Genomic DNA, 16,770 nt, shown 5'->3' on the forward strand with positions numbered 1-16,770 from the left:
TGCCCTTGAAATAAATATTTTGGTACCATTTTGTTAGAAAGCATTCACTCTTTTTATTTAAAAAATCCAAAACCACTAGCGAATATAAGAGCTAAACAATTTGCAATTCAAGTGGATTTCAAATGTTAAGACACTAAGATTCTTTCAGAAATGTGTTATAAGAAATGTAAAACTTAGTACTTGGTTTAATAGAGAGAGTACACTGTACTATATCTAAGAACAGCAGCTATAAAAAATAGTAGTGAACTGAAAATTGATGTTGCTCTGTTATTTGGTATTAAATGACTACAATAAGTATTTAATACATTTTATATCCATTCTTCAGCTAAATACCAAACTTATACCTACAAATACTATGTAGCAATCTGCAACTAATTATGATGAAAAAATATCTCATTGTTTCAGTTTCTTACAGATCTCCTTACCTCCTGTTAGATTACTGTGCTTCTACGATCAATATAGTATCTGCATATGCAATTTTGAACATGCACACAAATATGGCTTTTATATTGCATAACAGTACAATTGCATTATTTGATATGAGTAAGCTGTGAAAGAGACAAAAAAGAACTATCTTTGAGTTGATAAGTTGACAAACTATCTTAACTCTGTGTCTGTTATATTAATTAAAGAAAAGCTAACCATGCTACATATCGTTGGTGAAAGCGTCTTTGAGTAGAAAACATAAGCTTCACAAACAAAAATGGTGGCAAGAGAGCACCACTGGAATGTGACTTTTGTCTTAAAGTTATGAATAGTGACCAAATTTCATTTCAGAAATATTAGCCCATGAAACCAATTTTAGATTGTTAAAGATGTGTTTAAATAATGACAGCCTGAAGGAGCCTGAAGCAGGTCATTAAATCCATTGGGATTGGTGGTTTGATTTCATTTCCATCAAGACGGAGGTAGCGAAGGTGAGGTCCATAACCGAAGGAATCTTGTTCTCCAGGCAGTATGGTAGGACATATTACAGAGACGTTCACATCTGTGGAGACAAAGATGGCATGTGTGAATGAACTTGAACAGAAGTGACCGGGGTGGGAAGACCAAGAGGCCATATGCAACAATCCTGTAGAGGGCCTAGCGGCCTGATCTGTCAAAGTGCCAGATACAAACGATTTCTGTGTAGGTTGGAGATTGTGCACATCTGTTTTATAAAAGTGACCCATAAAAATGTGCAGTACATATATATATATATATATATATATATATATATATACATATATACATATAGTGCACATATATATATATACACACACACACAAAATAATTCCATATTCAGTTATACTTTGTGCAGAGCACTAGAAAGGACATACTGTTAAAATGTGATGGAAATAAAAGCATATAAGATATACCATTTGTTTTTGAAGCTTCCAGGTGAGATAAGGCATGCTTAGACTACTATAAAATAAGACAGGTAGTATTTAGAGCATTAGAAGTGGAGACAAAGGTTCATAGAAAGAACACATAGGTGCACAGGTAGATGGATGGACAGATGCATGTGTAGGTGGAAAAATCAGTCTATTAGGGAAAGTGCTCAAAAACTATCTTAAAATGCAAAATTTCTAATTAATAGTGTATGATGAGTTTTAAAAAGTACATTTAACCTAAGTTTACATATGTAACACTTATAGAAAAGAATTTTGGATCTTTATATTCGTGTATTTAATTAGAAAGGATACATTGCCAAGAATTGAATTGCAAAGAATTCAAGTCAGCAAACATCCCATGAGCCTTTTCAGATGGTTAGGATGTGAGAAATCATGCACCTGCCTTGGACCAGAGCCTTTGGCATCAATGACCATACTGAAATTTAAGAGTATTCAGGAAAGAAGTCCTGTTAAATTAGCAAAATTCAGACAAGTGTGCGCATTAGCTGATTTCAACCATGAATCTGCATACTGCTTTTAAGTCTCATATGAAACTATTTTGAGGAAAGGGTTTTCCCTTAGAAGATGAGACCCACCTAACTTTGGCAATGGCCTTCCTTTGAGCTTATGCCGCACGTGAGATTGCTTTACTCCGATCTTAGGTCATTTTGTGAATTCAACTTGCTAAAAAATAATGACTCATACTTGTATAGCCATTTGTGTATATAAAGTTAGTTTTTCACATGCATTATCACCTTAACATCACAGAGGCTTTATCAGGCAATATGATTATTCTCCCTATCTGGGCATAGCAGGAATAAGTGGTTCAGACAGTTAAGGTATTGCCCACAAGGTATTTTAGCAAGCAAATGCCAGAGCTGACTCCTCACCTTGTCCTTTTCTTACTACATAGGGTCCCTTGCCTGTTTCTCTTTTAATGTCTTATCATTCTTATTACCCTTATGCTCCATAATCAACGCAGGCCTGAATAAATACAATGTGAGAAACAAGAGTTCTAAAGGTAGTTATATTTTCATAAATTAATTATGGTGTTTCTCAGAGAACACGAAGAAGTAACTTATTTGAATAGTTGTTGCCAAATTTAAAGTCCTTTAAATTGTTCAGAAGAAATAAATATTTCCATCTTTCTCATAATTCTAAGAACTCTTCATATAAAAGGTATGTTTCTTGGAAACCACTTTATTAACAACTAGAGTAGATTATGCAGCCAAAAGAAATAAGTACTTTAGCAGTTATTACAGCACAGTGTGATATAATGGATATAATCATGAGCCAATAATTCTAGCCAAGGAAATTCTTATTTTGCACTTATTTTCTGGGAATATAGAAATACCATACCTGATATCTACATTAAGAAACAAATAAATCAATTTCTCTTTGTTGACGTTGTTGCTGTTAAAATTACTCTTATTTGCGTTAGTAGAAATTTTTCTAAAGTCCTCTAATCTGGAAATTGAAGACAAATGAGCTGGGACTATACTGTGTAGTATATAGTATACTGACGAGTCCTGAGCTCAGGTTCTGGCTATTATATTTATTCTTTGTCCTTGAGCAAATATTCTCACTTAGTTGATCCTCAGTTTCTTCTTTAGAAAGGCTTAATGCTACCACACAAGATTTTTGTGAAGATTAATTTATTATTCTCAAAGTGTGGCCCTCGGGCCAGCAGCATCAGTATTTCTTGAGAACTAAATTATTAGGCCCCATCTTAGAGCTAATAAGTCAGAAAATGTGAAGGTGGGGCCATCAAGCTGTATTTTACAAGCCTCCCAGATGATCCTGATACATGCTAAAGTATGAGAACAGTTGAAGAATAAAAATATATGAGAAAACATTGTAAAACTTAAAAAAATGTCAGGGGATGGAGAACAAAATCCTACCCTTCTTGGTATAACTTTGTGTAAATATGAAAGTTCCTGGAGTGTGTGCACAACTGTGTGTTGTATTTTGCTATTTTACTCCTAAAGACCCTGTCTTCAAATTCTCAGGGGAATCCCAAATTCACAAACAGGGATCTATGTGGAATCCCTTTATTTTTAAAAAAAAATTTTTTTTAACGTTTTATTTATTTTTGAGACAGAGAGAGACAGAGCATGAACGGGGGAGGGGCAGAGAGAGAGGGAGACACAGAATCTGAAGCAGGCTCCAGGCTCTGAGCCATCAGCCCAGAGCCCGACGCGGGGCTCGAACTCACGGACCGCGAGATCGTGACCTGAGCCGAAGTCGGACGTTTAACCGACTGAGCCACCCAGGCGCCCCTGGAATCCCTTTAAATTCACTTCCCACATCCAATGTCCACAGGGCTTTTGTTGCCAGTTAAGGGATGCACCTGTAGAAGCACAGAACTTTCATTAGAAAAAAAAAAATGTATATATTAGGTCAATATGGCTGTTGTGCGATCCGGTTCAGTGAAAAAGATTCAGCAATGAACCTTTTTTTATGTTGCATCTTTTGCTTTTGACTACAGGATTAAACAATGTGTCGCATCGCCATGGAAAAATGTGGCAGCAGCCTTTGTTAAATCCTAGATTATATGCTCAAGTATGCTGTTAGAAAAACCCCAAAAAGAAAAAAAAAAAGAAAGAAAAGAAGAGAAAAACTTGAATAACCGAGCAGTTCCCAGTGGAAAAAATAGTCTATTCTTATAAATAGGATGTTTGTGTGATTATTTGCTTAAAGGAAACAAGTGAATAATAACCAAGTGGTACAACCTTCTGACAATTATCTGTTCTATTTTCCTACAAACGGACTGATTCACACTTTAGGAACGTATTTTCTAAGGTTGTTCAGGAGAAGTCTCCTCACATTCTCTTCCTAATGGGCTTGTGCCAGGATTGAGGATGCATGGGCAGGTGCCAGGCTGGTTCCAATGCCCATGACGTTGTACACTTCTGCACCAGGGTCAAACTGGTCTCAGTGTGATTGTGCAGATGCCAGGTTTGCATTTAGTGTCTCCAGCTTCTTTCTATAACCATGTGTTTCCTGGGTGACACCTCTGCCTCCAAGACACTCTCACTCATCCCTCTCTCCCTTATCAGAAACTATTTTCAGGAAAGGAGCAATTATTCTACCTTGCCGATTGCCATGAGTCCTGAGAAGTCACCAACTTCCAGGAGCATTTGCTTCTGTTTCTACTGAACAAGGTGTTAAACGGCAGCACTAATTCCTAATGCTTGGTCTGCAGAGCAGCAGGCTCAGCCCCATTTGGGAACTTGTTAGAAATGAAATCTCACTCAAGTCTCATCCCGAATTACTCAATCAGGAACCATGGCATGGAGCCACAAACCTGTACACTCTAAAGTTCGAGAAACCCTGTCATCTAAAGCAGAGTCTTTAATTAAGGTGGTTTCAGGCACCTGTAGTTTTTAGGACCGAGGTGCCTTTCTGATACCTCCTAAATCATATTCCTCCTATTACTATTCATGAGGTCATTTGTACTTGGTACATTTTCCTAAATAAATCTACCCAGTGAAGCAGGAATATTGGACTATCCCAGGAGTAAAAGAAGATACATTCAATTTCTCCAATGGGTAATCACCCTTTGTAGAATACTAAGGTCCACTTTTCAATTTACAAATTGAAGATTAGAACTTCCTTGTCCATTAAGATTGTGTGTGAACAGACAAAACGAAAATACTGAAAATTGAAAAAAAATCTGAGGGCATATTGGTTGGTGGCAGATGGTGGGGGGGAAGCCCAACACAGTTACTATTCTGAAAGAAAACATAGAATAAGTTTAATGACCATGAGCATTTTAATCAAAGACATACCCTGACGATTACTTACTTTTAATTTTGTTATGGTCAAGGTGAAGGTGCTGCAGGTGAGCACTGATTCGAGGGACTTTGGTGAGTTGATTGTGAGATAGCTGAAGGTCTAGTATTGAGGATACATCAAAACCACTAGAAGGGAGACCTGCATCTGACAATTTGTTGTGGTTTAGTCGTAGGAAGGCCACTTTAGGAATCACATTAAAATAATTTTCTGGTATTCCTTCGATAGAATTGTTGTCCAAAAACAGTTGCATTGTATTGGCTGGTAATCTCGGTGGCATATTCCTTAGAGCATTCTTGGCCATGTTTAGCTGCATTAGGTTCTTGAGTCCCTTGAAGGTGTCTCTTTGAAAGGCATTGTCTAGTAGTTTATTGTGCTGCAAGTCAAGAAGGGTCAGGTTCTCCAGATTGCTGAAGGTCCCTTGAGGGATTCTGGACACCTTGTTTCTAGCCAACTGTAATTGTTCTAAACTTCTTGGCAATGGGGAAGGTACCTCCTCTAGCTCATTATCTTCCAGAAATAAGAAAAGCAGCTTCTTTAGTTGGCTCAGGGCTCCTTTTTCAATCCCATAGTTGGTTATTTTGTTCTTGTTTAGATTTATCCATCTCAGCTGGGTGGCATTCTCGAATGGCTTCTCAGGAATGGTTTCTATCAGGTTGTTCTCAAGATAAAGATACCAGATCCTTGAAGGAATAGGAGGGATTTCTTTGAGACCTCTATTTTCACAGTATAAAGCAGTAGGGAAACTAGGGGGACAGAAACATTCCCTGGGACAGTCAAAGTCATGCATAGCCCAGTCCTCTGGATCACCTACGTCATAGACCTGTCTCACACTTCGAGTCCACACAGTATCTGTTATGAATAATACCCAGATGACGAAACAGATTGTGGTTGCCATTATAGTACCTAGGATGGGGGACACAACTGTTAGATACTTGAATATTTTCAACCTGTAGAAAACTGTGTGCTCCAAAAAACCCCAGCAAATATTGCTTCTTTAGGGGAAGGGTAAACACATTTGAACAATTTATACACTAGATATCAATTAATACACATATATTGAGTGAGCACTATATGCAAAGCATTTTGCAAACACTGAATTCAGTAACTTTTAGCTTCCCAGTTTTAACCCAATCACAATGAAAACCGAGAAATGGAAAGCAAATTTCAGGAGCTCTAAGTGCTTTTCCATTCCAAGCTATTTAATACAAGAAAGTTAACTGAAACCCGCAGTTGAATACAAGAGTACAAAAAAATGATCTTTTAATAACTCAGATTGAGAGTCCGCGTTGTTTCTAAGAAGTAAGCATATGCTTTTACTTTTACTCCTAAATGAGCAGAACATCTGGATGAGATTTCCCAGGCTCTTTGGCCCTTGAACCAAAGAAATAGAGAGATCAAAGAACATTTTAGCAGTTTGTTGTCAAGGAAGGTCCTAAGATATGAAGAAAAATGTGTGATTAATCTCTTGCTCTGTTGCTCAACTTCTCCGGTAAGTTGTATATTGGGGTCGGGGGTAAGACTTCTAATATTAGAAGTACAAACTCAAGTTGTTCAGCCAGGGAGTTTGGATTATAAACTCTGTACCACAATGAGGCATATATTCAACTATGGCATTACTGTGGTTGATAAGAAAAAACAAATAATATGTCTAGGTTCAGGTAGAGCCCATATTTTCAGAATGGTTGTTATCAAAGAAAAGGTTAACACTAATTGGTATATGACCATCCAAAAGATATAAACCCTCCCCATTGGATATCAATAAGGTTATGGGTACAACAAACTGTTCTAACAGGAAAAGCAATATATATTTATATATCTCTATCAGTAGCATTCCGACCAATGTACATTTAATTCAATCGCTTGGTAATAAGAATAGCATACATTTTGTTAATTTCTTAGGAAAAAATGAAATAAGCATCACTTATGAAATGCTGATCTTTCAATTGTGCCACTAAATTGAGGAAAGTAGCAAGTGCAGAGCTGATTCCACAAGCTGTCACATTTTTTTACGATTGCAGAATTCTGCTCTCGTCATCTTCCAATAGAGACACATTAAAACATTCTTTTCTTCAGAATAGGGATTTTCTTTAGCTATTAAGCCATAACCCTGCCTCTGATGAACCAGAACTTTGAATTCGTAGCTTTAAGTTTTTAAAAAGTGCAAAAATAGTTTACCTTGCCTTCCAGGAATATACCGTGGAGTCCTGTGTCTGGGTCTGAAGTTTGCTAAAACTTAATTAAGGGGGGAAAAAAATCTATGACTAAAACAATTTATTTTTAGTGTATGCTATCAAGCCTCCTATGAGAAAAAAATAAAAGCTACTCTGACCGGTCACTGTGAACACCTTTTGATCTATTGTTTCTACTTTGACAGGGCTTCAGATTGCTTACCTCAGCCTTCTTGGATCTTCTTCTTCCCTTTCTATTGGCCACCGCTCATTCACAGTAATGGATTTACCCAGGCTCCACTCTCGTGTTTTTATGAATCCTCCCTCAAATATATGCACCAGTGGCTCCAAAGTTAACCCCTCCAACAACAACAGCACCTCAGTACCTAGGCAGCTCAGCGCAGGAAATTCAGGCTTTAATCTCAGGAGCCTATAACAAAAATTCAGGTCAACTGTCACTCTGAACTCACCGTACCAGAGATGTTACAATGTGCTGGTCTCTAGACCTGTTTAGCTAGCAGGCGACTGAAGGCAGTTTTGATTCCAAACATAACCAAAAGAGATTTTAAAGCAGCTCGTCTCTAGAAAATCTTTCAAAAAAAAAAAAAAAAAAGAATATGAAGAAATAAATGCTGATGTCCTCTGTTTCTATGGAAATATTTTATGCATTTCTCATATGAAACAGATGTTGGAATTCTAGTTAGTTATATTGCGTTTGAGGGTAAGATAGGAAAATATATTTGCAAAATGTAAAAATGAAATCTGAGAGGCTCTACCTATGTTGGCACTACACGTGGTGTTATGCTCTGTTTTATAGAAATAATTTTTGTGTCTCTGTTTCCCATTGGGAGCTTTATTCCAAGTAATTATTAAAATGAGATTTTTTTTCTCATTACAACAGATGTTTTGTATTTAGTCCATTACAAGACATTCTGTTGCGCTGCTTTTTTCCCCCTTTAACGCATAGATCTAAGATAATGTCTTCTAGCTCTTATATTTGAGAGAAAGGATTGTTGTGCCATTGGAAGAAAGGCACAAATAAAAATAATTTTCAGACACTATTCTGGTGAGGGATTGTAAACACGCTGTTTTTTCAAAATTTATCTTATTCTGGGGTCAGGAAGTTTAATTCATGTGATTCGGTCAGCACTGATAGAGCACAGTGAAGAGGAGAGGGTCCTGGACCCAAAAGACCTTTCCTGAACCTCCCGCCTTCTCCCTCCTCACCATCGGCAGGTCAGTTAGAGGTCTGCCGTCTCTCCCAGTACTGGACCACCTCTCAGTGTTGGCCCTACTTTTCATAAATGCTTATGGAAATGTGAACCTTTCTTTAGTATTAGCCCTATACTCTCAACTGGGAAATTCATTTAAGTTTATGGGCTTTTACAGACTAAGATCTGATTCAGACGTGATCTCTTGTAGCTTTCCAGGTACACTCATCCTTCACATGAGACAAAAAAATCAAGCGTTATTTGCTTTCTCGAAACAATGATCTCTTCTGCCTATTGCGGTTTGACTTTCCTCTCTCTTCTTTTCCTAAACCCTCAGGATATACACAACAGATGATCTTCAAATCTGCACAGTCCCCTCCAACTCTTTCTTCTTTCTTAATTTTCTCTTTTAGCCAAAATTACTTGAGTCATTTCTTAATTTTATTACACGAATATGGCTGCAAGTTCATTGTAGGAAAGTTACAGGAGCATCCTGGCTGCCTCCACTCTTCATTTCCTGTTTACCAGTGGACCCATGATCCACCCTCCAAAATATGGCTTCTAATCCTTCCTCTTCCCTAAACTTGCTCTGACAAAAATCAGCAGTGATATTCACTGTACTGATATATTGAAGTTTTTTAGTGTCTGGCTTACTGGGCTTGTGACTTTTAACAAAGTTGACCCACCCCTTTCATTAAATGTTTCTCTTAGTTTCTGTGATATTCTCTCCCCGTTTTCCTTTCCCTTTCTTTGTGATTTTTTTTCCATTTATATCCCGAAGCTCTCTGTTTCCTGTAACATTTTTTTAAAAGTGTTTCTAGCATTTAGAGCTGCTTGAGATTCTGTCCTCTGCTCTGTGCCCTTCTTGCTCTCTATCCATTTCCTGTAGGATTGGGAAGTTTTAACCATGCCCTCTATTATGATGACTCCTGAGTCTTTATCTCCAACCCAGCCTCTGGAAGAGACGTGCACTTTTATGTGTGTGTTTACCTGCTTTCTAGAACTCTCCTATTGCATACCTCAAAGGCCTATATCTAAGGTGAAATTCGCTGTCTCCCTTTAGTTCTAACTGCTCTTATTATTTTGTACTTTTGAGTGCTTCTATCATCTTGTTCAGTGTCCCAAACCAGAAATCTGGAAATGATTCTTAACTCTTCCTTCTCATTTTGTGAGCATATGAAAACAATCACATTTTAAGGACCCTGGGAGACACGATATAAATAAAAATGACCATCTACAATGCTCACCAAATTTTGGTATCATTGCTTCCAGACCAAAAGCACAGGATGTGCTATCTTGATTTTTCCTATAGCAATCCAATCTACCCTCATTTGATTACTGATTCCTGGAGGATGGGGACTTAAAGTCTTCATTGGAACTGCTTAAGTGGAAGTTCAATAAATTAAATTAAGGCAATGATGACAGTGTCTGAGTCATGCTAGCTGGTATAAGAATTAATGAAAGACTTTGCTCAGTCTTATCTGATTCTGCCAAGAGGGAGAAAGGAAGCCTAGGTGTCATGATGTAGCTTTGGTGTCTTCTCTCTAATGACAGATTGATATTTTCAAAGTCCATGGGGCTTTGGATATAGTACGTGTTTAATATATATATTTGCTGAATGAGTAAATGAACAGGTAAACACAAAAGGCACATGAGTCACTTTGATAGCTATGAGTTTTTTGATTAGAGTAGCTATGTAAATAGAAACATGGTGGACAATCTTAGGTAAAAAAAAAAATGTGAGGTGGGCCTTTTCTTTTGCAACTTACTAGCTGTTTGAGCTTGCACAGGCTGTTTAACCATCATGAGCCTGTCTACCCATAATGCACCAGCCCTGTTACGAAGGGTTGTTTGAAAATCAAATAAGATAATGGAGGTGATGATGTCAGATAAATGTGGGAAAATTTCAGAGTGAAAAAAGTTACAGCTCAAGAACTTACAAATCATCTCACCAGACTTGCTCCTTTTACATATGAGGAAAATGAGGCCCAGAAATTTTAGCAGACAGTATGATACTGGCATCTTGGCCTAGCCTACCTGAGGAATGTCCTTCTAGAAACTTGAGGTGGGGTTAAAGTGTTGTTATTGCCCTTGTTCTTTTAACCTCTTTTTATCCTTTTAGCACATTTCAATGTCTCCTATTTGCTTGCTTCTACTGCTTCCTATGAAAAGGAAGGGTGTTTTGCGAAATTGTCTTAGACAATTGAGCCCAAATCAAGAGCTGGGCGCTTAAATGACTGAGCCATCCAGGTGTCCCCCATGGGCATTTTATTTTTTTATTTGAATTTTTTCCCCATGGACATTTTAAAAGAGAAAGCAATACGTAAGGCTATAAAAGACATGAAACTCTAGTGGGATTTCAAATTTATTGGTATGTGTGTCTGACACACCAATTTCAGCAATGATTGGACTATCAGGTGCTCCCAGATGCTATGCTTATGCACAATGGATTGGACTTCTGCTAAGAGAAATAATTTTCTCTGAATAGATCAGTTTTAGCCTTATTTCACTAAACTCTGTGAAATAATTTAAAAATATGAAAGGTATCCAACTAAAATATATAGCTAACACACACATATACATCTATAACATAAAAATGTTTTCAAAATAATATGCTTAACATATAGTAATGACACTCTTAAATGGTCAAAACCACTACAAAACTGATAAGATAGAAATCCCCATCCTAACCAGTGTAAGCCCCATACCAAGAGGCCATATGTTCAACTCTATTATGGATTTCTTTTAGCTGTAACCCTACTTTTCTTGATTGGATGATTTTTGTTTGACCTGCCAATTTCGAACAGCAATTATTAAAGATTTAGCACATTTGCTTTGCCCCCCTCTTAACCCCACCTGTAGCCATGATTCCTTTCAATAAACCCTAATGCATGCATCTCACCAACTTTGATTAAATAAATATTTACTGCATACATTATTGGACAATATAAATATTCTTTTATGTAAAAACATGAAAAATTATTTTAATTCCTTCATCGTACTACATTTATTTGCTATATATAAAATTATATATAGCATATTCTACATACATATACAACTATTTCACTAATGTTTTTCTAAAGTCTCAGACAGAATTATAAAACCATTTTGAAGAGTTTTTTCCACTCATTGAGTAGGGGCAACACAGAGTGCCAGTTAAAAGCCAGACCTGCTTGGGTTTAAATAAATCTCTGCCATTTACAAGCTGTGAGACTTTGAACAATTATTTATTTTTACCTTTGTCTTCTCATCAGTTAAATAAGGACGATGGTGATGATGTATTAGTAATAATAGTGATAATACCCTCTCAGAGGATTGTTGTGAAAATTAAGTGAGTTAATATTTTTAAAGCACATGAAGCATTGTAAAAGAATTGATAAAGAAAATCAGAGATGCCAGGTTTACTTTCTCCTGGGAGATACCTCCCTTGGCACTCCATATGCTCTCCCTTCAACCTTCTTTGCTCATGGTTACAAAACAACCCGAGCAAATTTGGCAGATGATAATTTTTAGGTTTTTTTTAAATAGCATATTTCAGTTGTCACACAGTTAATGGGACTATAGTAATCCTCCTTTACAACCTACACAGAGGTGTTATGTTCAATGAAAATAAGATCAGCTCAATTGTATCTTATATAACGGGTATTTATGTGCAACAAGCATTAAAACATTTCTAAGTGAGTCTTCAGTATAAGGTTTCTTCAAAAGTTAACTAAGTTTGCCTTAAGGTGTAGATTAAAACTAACACAAAAATCACCCTGTCGCTACTAAGGTACTGCCTTTAAAGCACATTTAGGAAATAACACAATCCTTGCTTTATGGGCCTGTGGGGTCTAACATGAGTGAAGGAAGCCCAGGACCACAGCACTCTCTTGAGAGGAAGAGAGACAGAATGTGAGAGGAGGAGGGGCACACAGAGAGGGAGACACAGAATCTGAAGCAGGTTCCAGGCTCTGAGCTGTCAGCACTGAACCCCATGCAGGGCTTGAACCTGTGAACAGCAAAATCATGACTTGAGCCAAAGTCAGACGCTTAACCAACTGAGACACCCAGGCACCCCTGTAATTTTCAGTTTTCAGAATGCGACATTTCTTTGCTCTCTGAAAACTTTTGAGCATTTCCTTCATCTTCAGTCTGAACTTCTGCAACAATATGCCTTGAGGGGATGTATTCAACACCCAGTGGGTACTCAAGGAGCCCTTTCAATCTGGAAGTTCATGTGCATATAGTCCATCCATTTTTTTCTAATTTTTTTGGTAAGTCTTAGTGCGTGTTGAATTGTCTAAGTCACTTATCGCTTCTATTTTCTTTTCAAAAATTTGTTATGCTTTCTGACAGATTTCCTTTTATCATGTGACTTTTAAAATCACTGGAAGATCCATGAGAATTGATGGCATGTGTTGGCTAATGACCAGGTAGGTATTGTCCCCAGTGCCCCTGCCCCATGTGCATATTTATATGAAACTCACACATGTGTGTACATACACCCGCACACAGGATGTGAATCGAAAAGTCAATGCTTAGTCTTCTCAGTGTACTTTTTGTCAGTATGACTTTTATTAATACTAGTAACACTGATTGTTTCTATTGTTAATAAAAAGCAAGTAACCTTCTATTCATAGGTTAGCCTTTGTGTCTGAAGCACCTGAGGCTGTGCTACCAAAATTGCTCTGAAATTATTAATAAACCCTGCCACTTATAAGCTATTTATGTTTTGATTCAAGTTTGAGATTTATGACTCTCTAGGGTGCTCTAAGATTTATGACTCTCTAGTTGCTCTAAGACTTTACAAGAAGACTTTCGTTATCTAATCAGAAAATAAAAATAAAGCCACCTCTGTGATTCTCGGATGAGCTATTACTAGGTATCCAGAAGCACGTGGTTTTAGGGTTACTTTCTCCTAGCTTCTCAAGCTCTCTCCATTTCTGGCAAGTTAGCCTTCATATCACTGGTCTTAAGATGAGACTAAGGTAACAGGAGGTAAGCAGCTTGAAAGCCCATCAGTTTAAATCATCTCCAAAACATTTTAGAAAAAGTTTCTTATGCACATTTATTCAGAATGCTGAGAAAACACTGTTAGACTCATGATGTCTCCAGGAACCTTGAGCAGATTCACGAGCACATATGTGTATTCCTAACTTCTTACCAAGCTGCCTTCCAGGTCATGCCCATCAGAGCTGTGCTGTTGCAGTATCCATTCTCAATTGGCTCCTGCTGGTCACATGATGTAAATGACAGTCTGATTGTATTTATACTTTTCCCTGTCAGTTGGTCATAGAGAAAGCCTCGGTGAGGTCATAGGTATGACCGAAGGGAGAGACAGCAGGGCCAAAGGAGGACAACTTATTTGGTCCTATTCCCATTTATATCATATACTTGCTAAATCAGCACTGCTGGGCAATTCAGGTTAGACTAGATAGATAATACTAAGTTTCCGGACAGCTAACATCAATTTGTTCGGTCTCCCCGTGGGTCTAGTTTCTCAAAAAAATAACAATCATTTATTAAACACAATATGCCCTTGTTTGGAAAGCTAGGAGTTTAATTCTTTTATTAAGGCTTACCACACACTGCACATAGCAAACTGATCTGCCTTACGTTCTTTAAACATTATTCTATCTGATGAAGGACAAGTAGCAGGATCACTGTGACCTTATCTGTCGGGAGAGCCTTCTCTTGACATGGGACAAACTCACATCTTACAGCTTCTCAGCACTGAGATATTTGCAGTAATATGTGGCCTTCAAAATTCAAAATTCCTTGTAATAATGGATACATAGTTCAGAAAATTGTCTTCACTTTACAGAAATATCCCCAAACTATACCCTTAAGCCTTTATAATAATGATCAGTGCAGCCCTATGGTCTTCCATTATACAGTTGACCTTTGAACAATGCAGAGATTAGGGGTATGACCCCCCGTGCAGTCAAAAATCTGTGTATCAGAAGTTCTGAGTCCCCAAGAACTTAACAACTTGTAGCCTACTATTGACTGGAAGCTTTACCTACAATATAAACAGTTGATAAACATATATTTTGTATGTTGTATGTAGTATATACTGTATTCTTATAATAAAGCAAGCTAGAGAAAAGAACATGTTAAGAAAAAATCATAAGGAAGAGAAAATATATTTATGTACTGCACTGTATTTATTGAAGAAAATCCACAAATAAGTGGGCCCGTGTAGTTCATACTCATGTTGTTCAAAGTTTAACTATACTTGTCTCCTGGGTGCTGGCATTCAGGTTTCTAACCACTGTATCTAGCTAATAAAGTCTACCCTCTAGATTGTATCACATAATGTTTTTTGAGATGGTATTTCTGCAGACTCAAATGCGGTGCAAAGCCAAGGAGTTAACACAATCCAGAAACAGTATGGCAAAATTATATTGCTATTCCTGTCTGGTGAAAGAAAACAGACTGCTTCTAGTAATTTTGTTTATCGAAATAGGGGAAAATGACATTATTTGGATCAGTTGCTTCATAGAAGGTACTAAGAGCTATAATGATTTGGACCACAGATGGAACAGCAGTTGCGACAGGAGTTGCCATCTAATTAAACTTTGGAAAATCCATTTTTATCCTCTAAAACTATCCTTCCGCCACCAAACACAAATGCGAATCTGCCTGGAGTCATTAACTCTGCACATTTAAATCTCTGAAGGTGGCACTAATATTTCTGATTCTTTTACTGAAGTGGCACTACTATTAATTTTAAATTTTTTATAGTGGTGGAAAGCTCTGTAATTTTCACTTGGTCTTTCCAATCAGAATGGTCCATTATACACAGGTTACAGAGCTGGTATGAGAAATCAGTCACTTTCTGAAGTCATCTATTCCAACTATAAGTAAGAGAATCTAGGAAATAAATACAGGAAGGGTTTGAGTTGGACAAAGGTAAAGTCTTCACTCTGTCATCTTATGCCCAAACCCTCACTCGTGGACTGCAGAAGTGCCCTGTGTCCCTAGGAATTAGTTTTGCATCAAAATCACATTTTTCCCAACACGTTTATTCTGGCAATGACCTCTGGTTATTTTAGGAGAAGACGAGGTTAAATACATACATACATACATACATACATACATACATAAGCACACATTTGTGATATCATCAGAAAGCACTTATTTAAGTCAAGATACCCTCCCTTTGCTTCTGGAAGCTCTAGATCCATGATTTAACTGAGGTGTAAAAATTCAGTGAAAGGCAGAAATTCTCCATCATATGTCATAATGGCTCATCCAAGTCTCTGATGAGCAGTTCTGGAGGGTTTTTTTTTTAATCTTAAAAATCAAATAGCTCCATAGAGGACTTCACATCTCTTTCTTTCCCAGATCTCTAAATCTGAATTCGTCATTATTAAGGTTTTGTTTCTTTGGTTTTGGGGTTTTTGGGGGGATCAAACCTTTCTGACTTTGTACTGATCCTGGTATCTATGAATGGATATCTATTTTACTCATTGGTATTTAAATGACACTATTTGATCTTTCTACTCCAGATTGTTCTTCTTTATTGAAACCAGGGAATCAGTTTTCATTACTATGCCTCCCATCAACAATCCATAGGCATCACTAAAGTCTTCTTAAAGATACTGGTACACTCATCCCCAGTGTAAGCTTCAATTTTTGGTGAAAACAAATGGATGTGTTATACATGACAAATGCATTTTATCATAGAATATAAGACTTCCATTTTGTGAAAGAATACAGAATCCCATTCTGTAAAAGTTTTGATTTTGTGCCTTTATAATATACTAAGGGATCAACTTCATTTAATGCATCCTTTCATTGACTTCCATTTTGTGATATGGATTTCAACAAACTAAGAGATAGACTCCCAGCTGCTTACACTAATTTAGTAAATCTAGACTCTCTGGAAATACATTCATATAAGTAAATTCAGCCTGATGTAATATTACCATTTTTCTTCCTTGGTTGAGTAACTTCAGGATCTGTCTATCTTTCCTAATATTTAGCCAGTATAAGTAAGGAATTTCTTTGGTTCATTAAGCAGTATTTTCATCCTTAGACTTCACTTTCTTTTTTTTTAAGTTTTTAATTTATTTGTATTGATGGGGGGGGAAGGGGACAAAAAGAGAGAGAGGCAGAGACAGAATCCCAAGTAAGCTCTGTGCTGTCAGCCTGAAGCCTGACTTGGGGCTTGATCTCACAAACTGTGAGGTCATTACCTGAGCCAAAACCAAGAGTCAGATGCGTAACCAA

General features: G+C 37.2%; 1 protein-coding gene across 2 annotated transcripts; it reads right to left on the reverse strand.

Moving 5' to 3' along the window:
* Positions 1-396: 396 nt before the first annotated feature.
* Positions 397-7,767, reverse strand: KERA (keratocan). Of its 2 annotated transcripts, none has more exons than XM_060656797.3 (3): positions 7,563-7,767; positions 5,181-6,074; positions 397-988 (listed from the first exon to the last, which is right to left on the reverse strand). In XM_060656797.3, exons 2-3 carry the CDS (start codon positions 6,064-6,066, stop codon positions 822-824), a joined length of 1,053 nt encoding a protein of 350 aa, XP_060512780.1. In that variant the 5' UTR covers positions 6,067-6,074; positions 7,563-7,767; the 3' UTR covers positions 397-821. The 2 variants fall into 2 exon arrangements, with proteins under 2 accessions (XP_060512780.1, XP_060512779.1); XM_060656796.2 differs by lacking the exon at positions 7,563-7,767 and adding an exon at positions 7,347-7,519.
* Positions 7,768-16,770: the final 9,003 nt, after the last annotated feature.

Source organism: Panthera onca, chromosome B4, assembly GCF_046562875.1.
Source record: "Panthera onca isolate mPanOnc1 chromosome B4, mPanOnc1 haplotype 2, whole genome shotgun sequence".
Lineage (NCBI taxonomy): Eukaryota > Metazoa > Chordata > Mammalia > Carnivora > Felidae > Panthera > Panthera onca.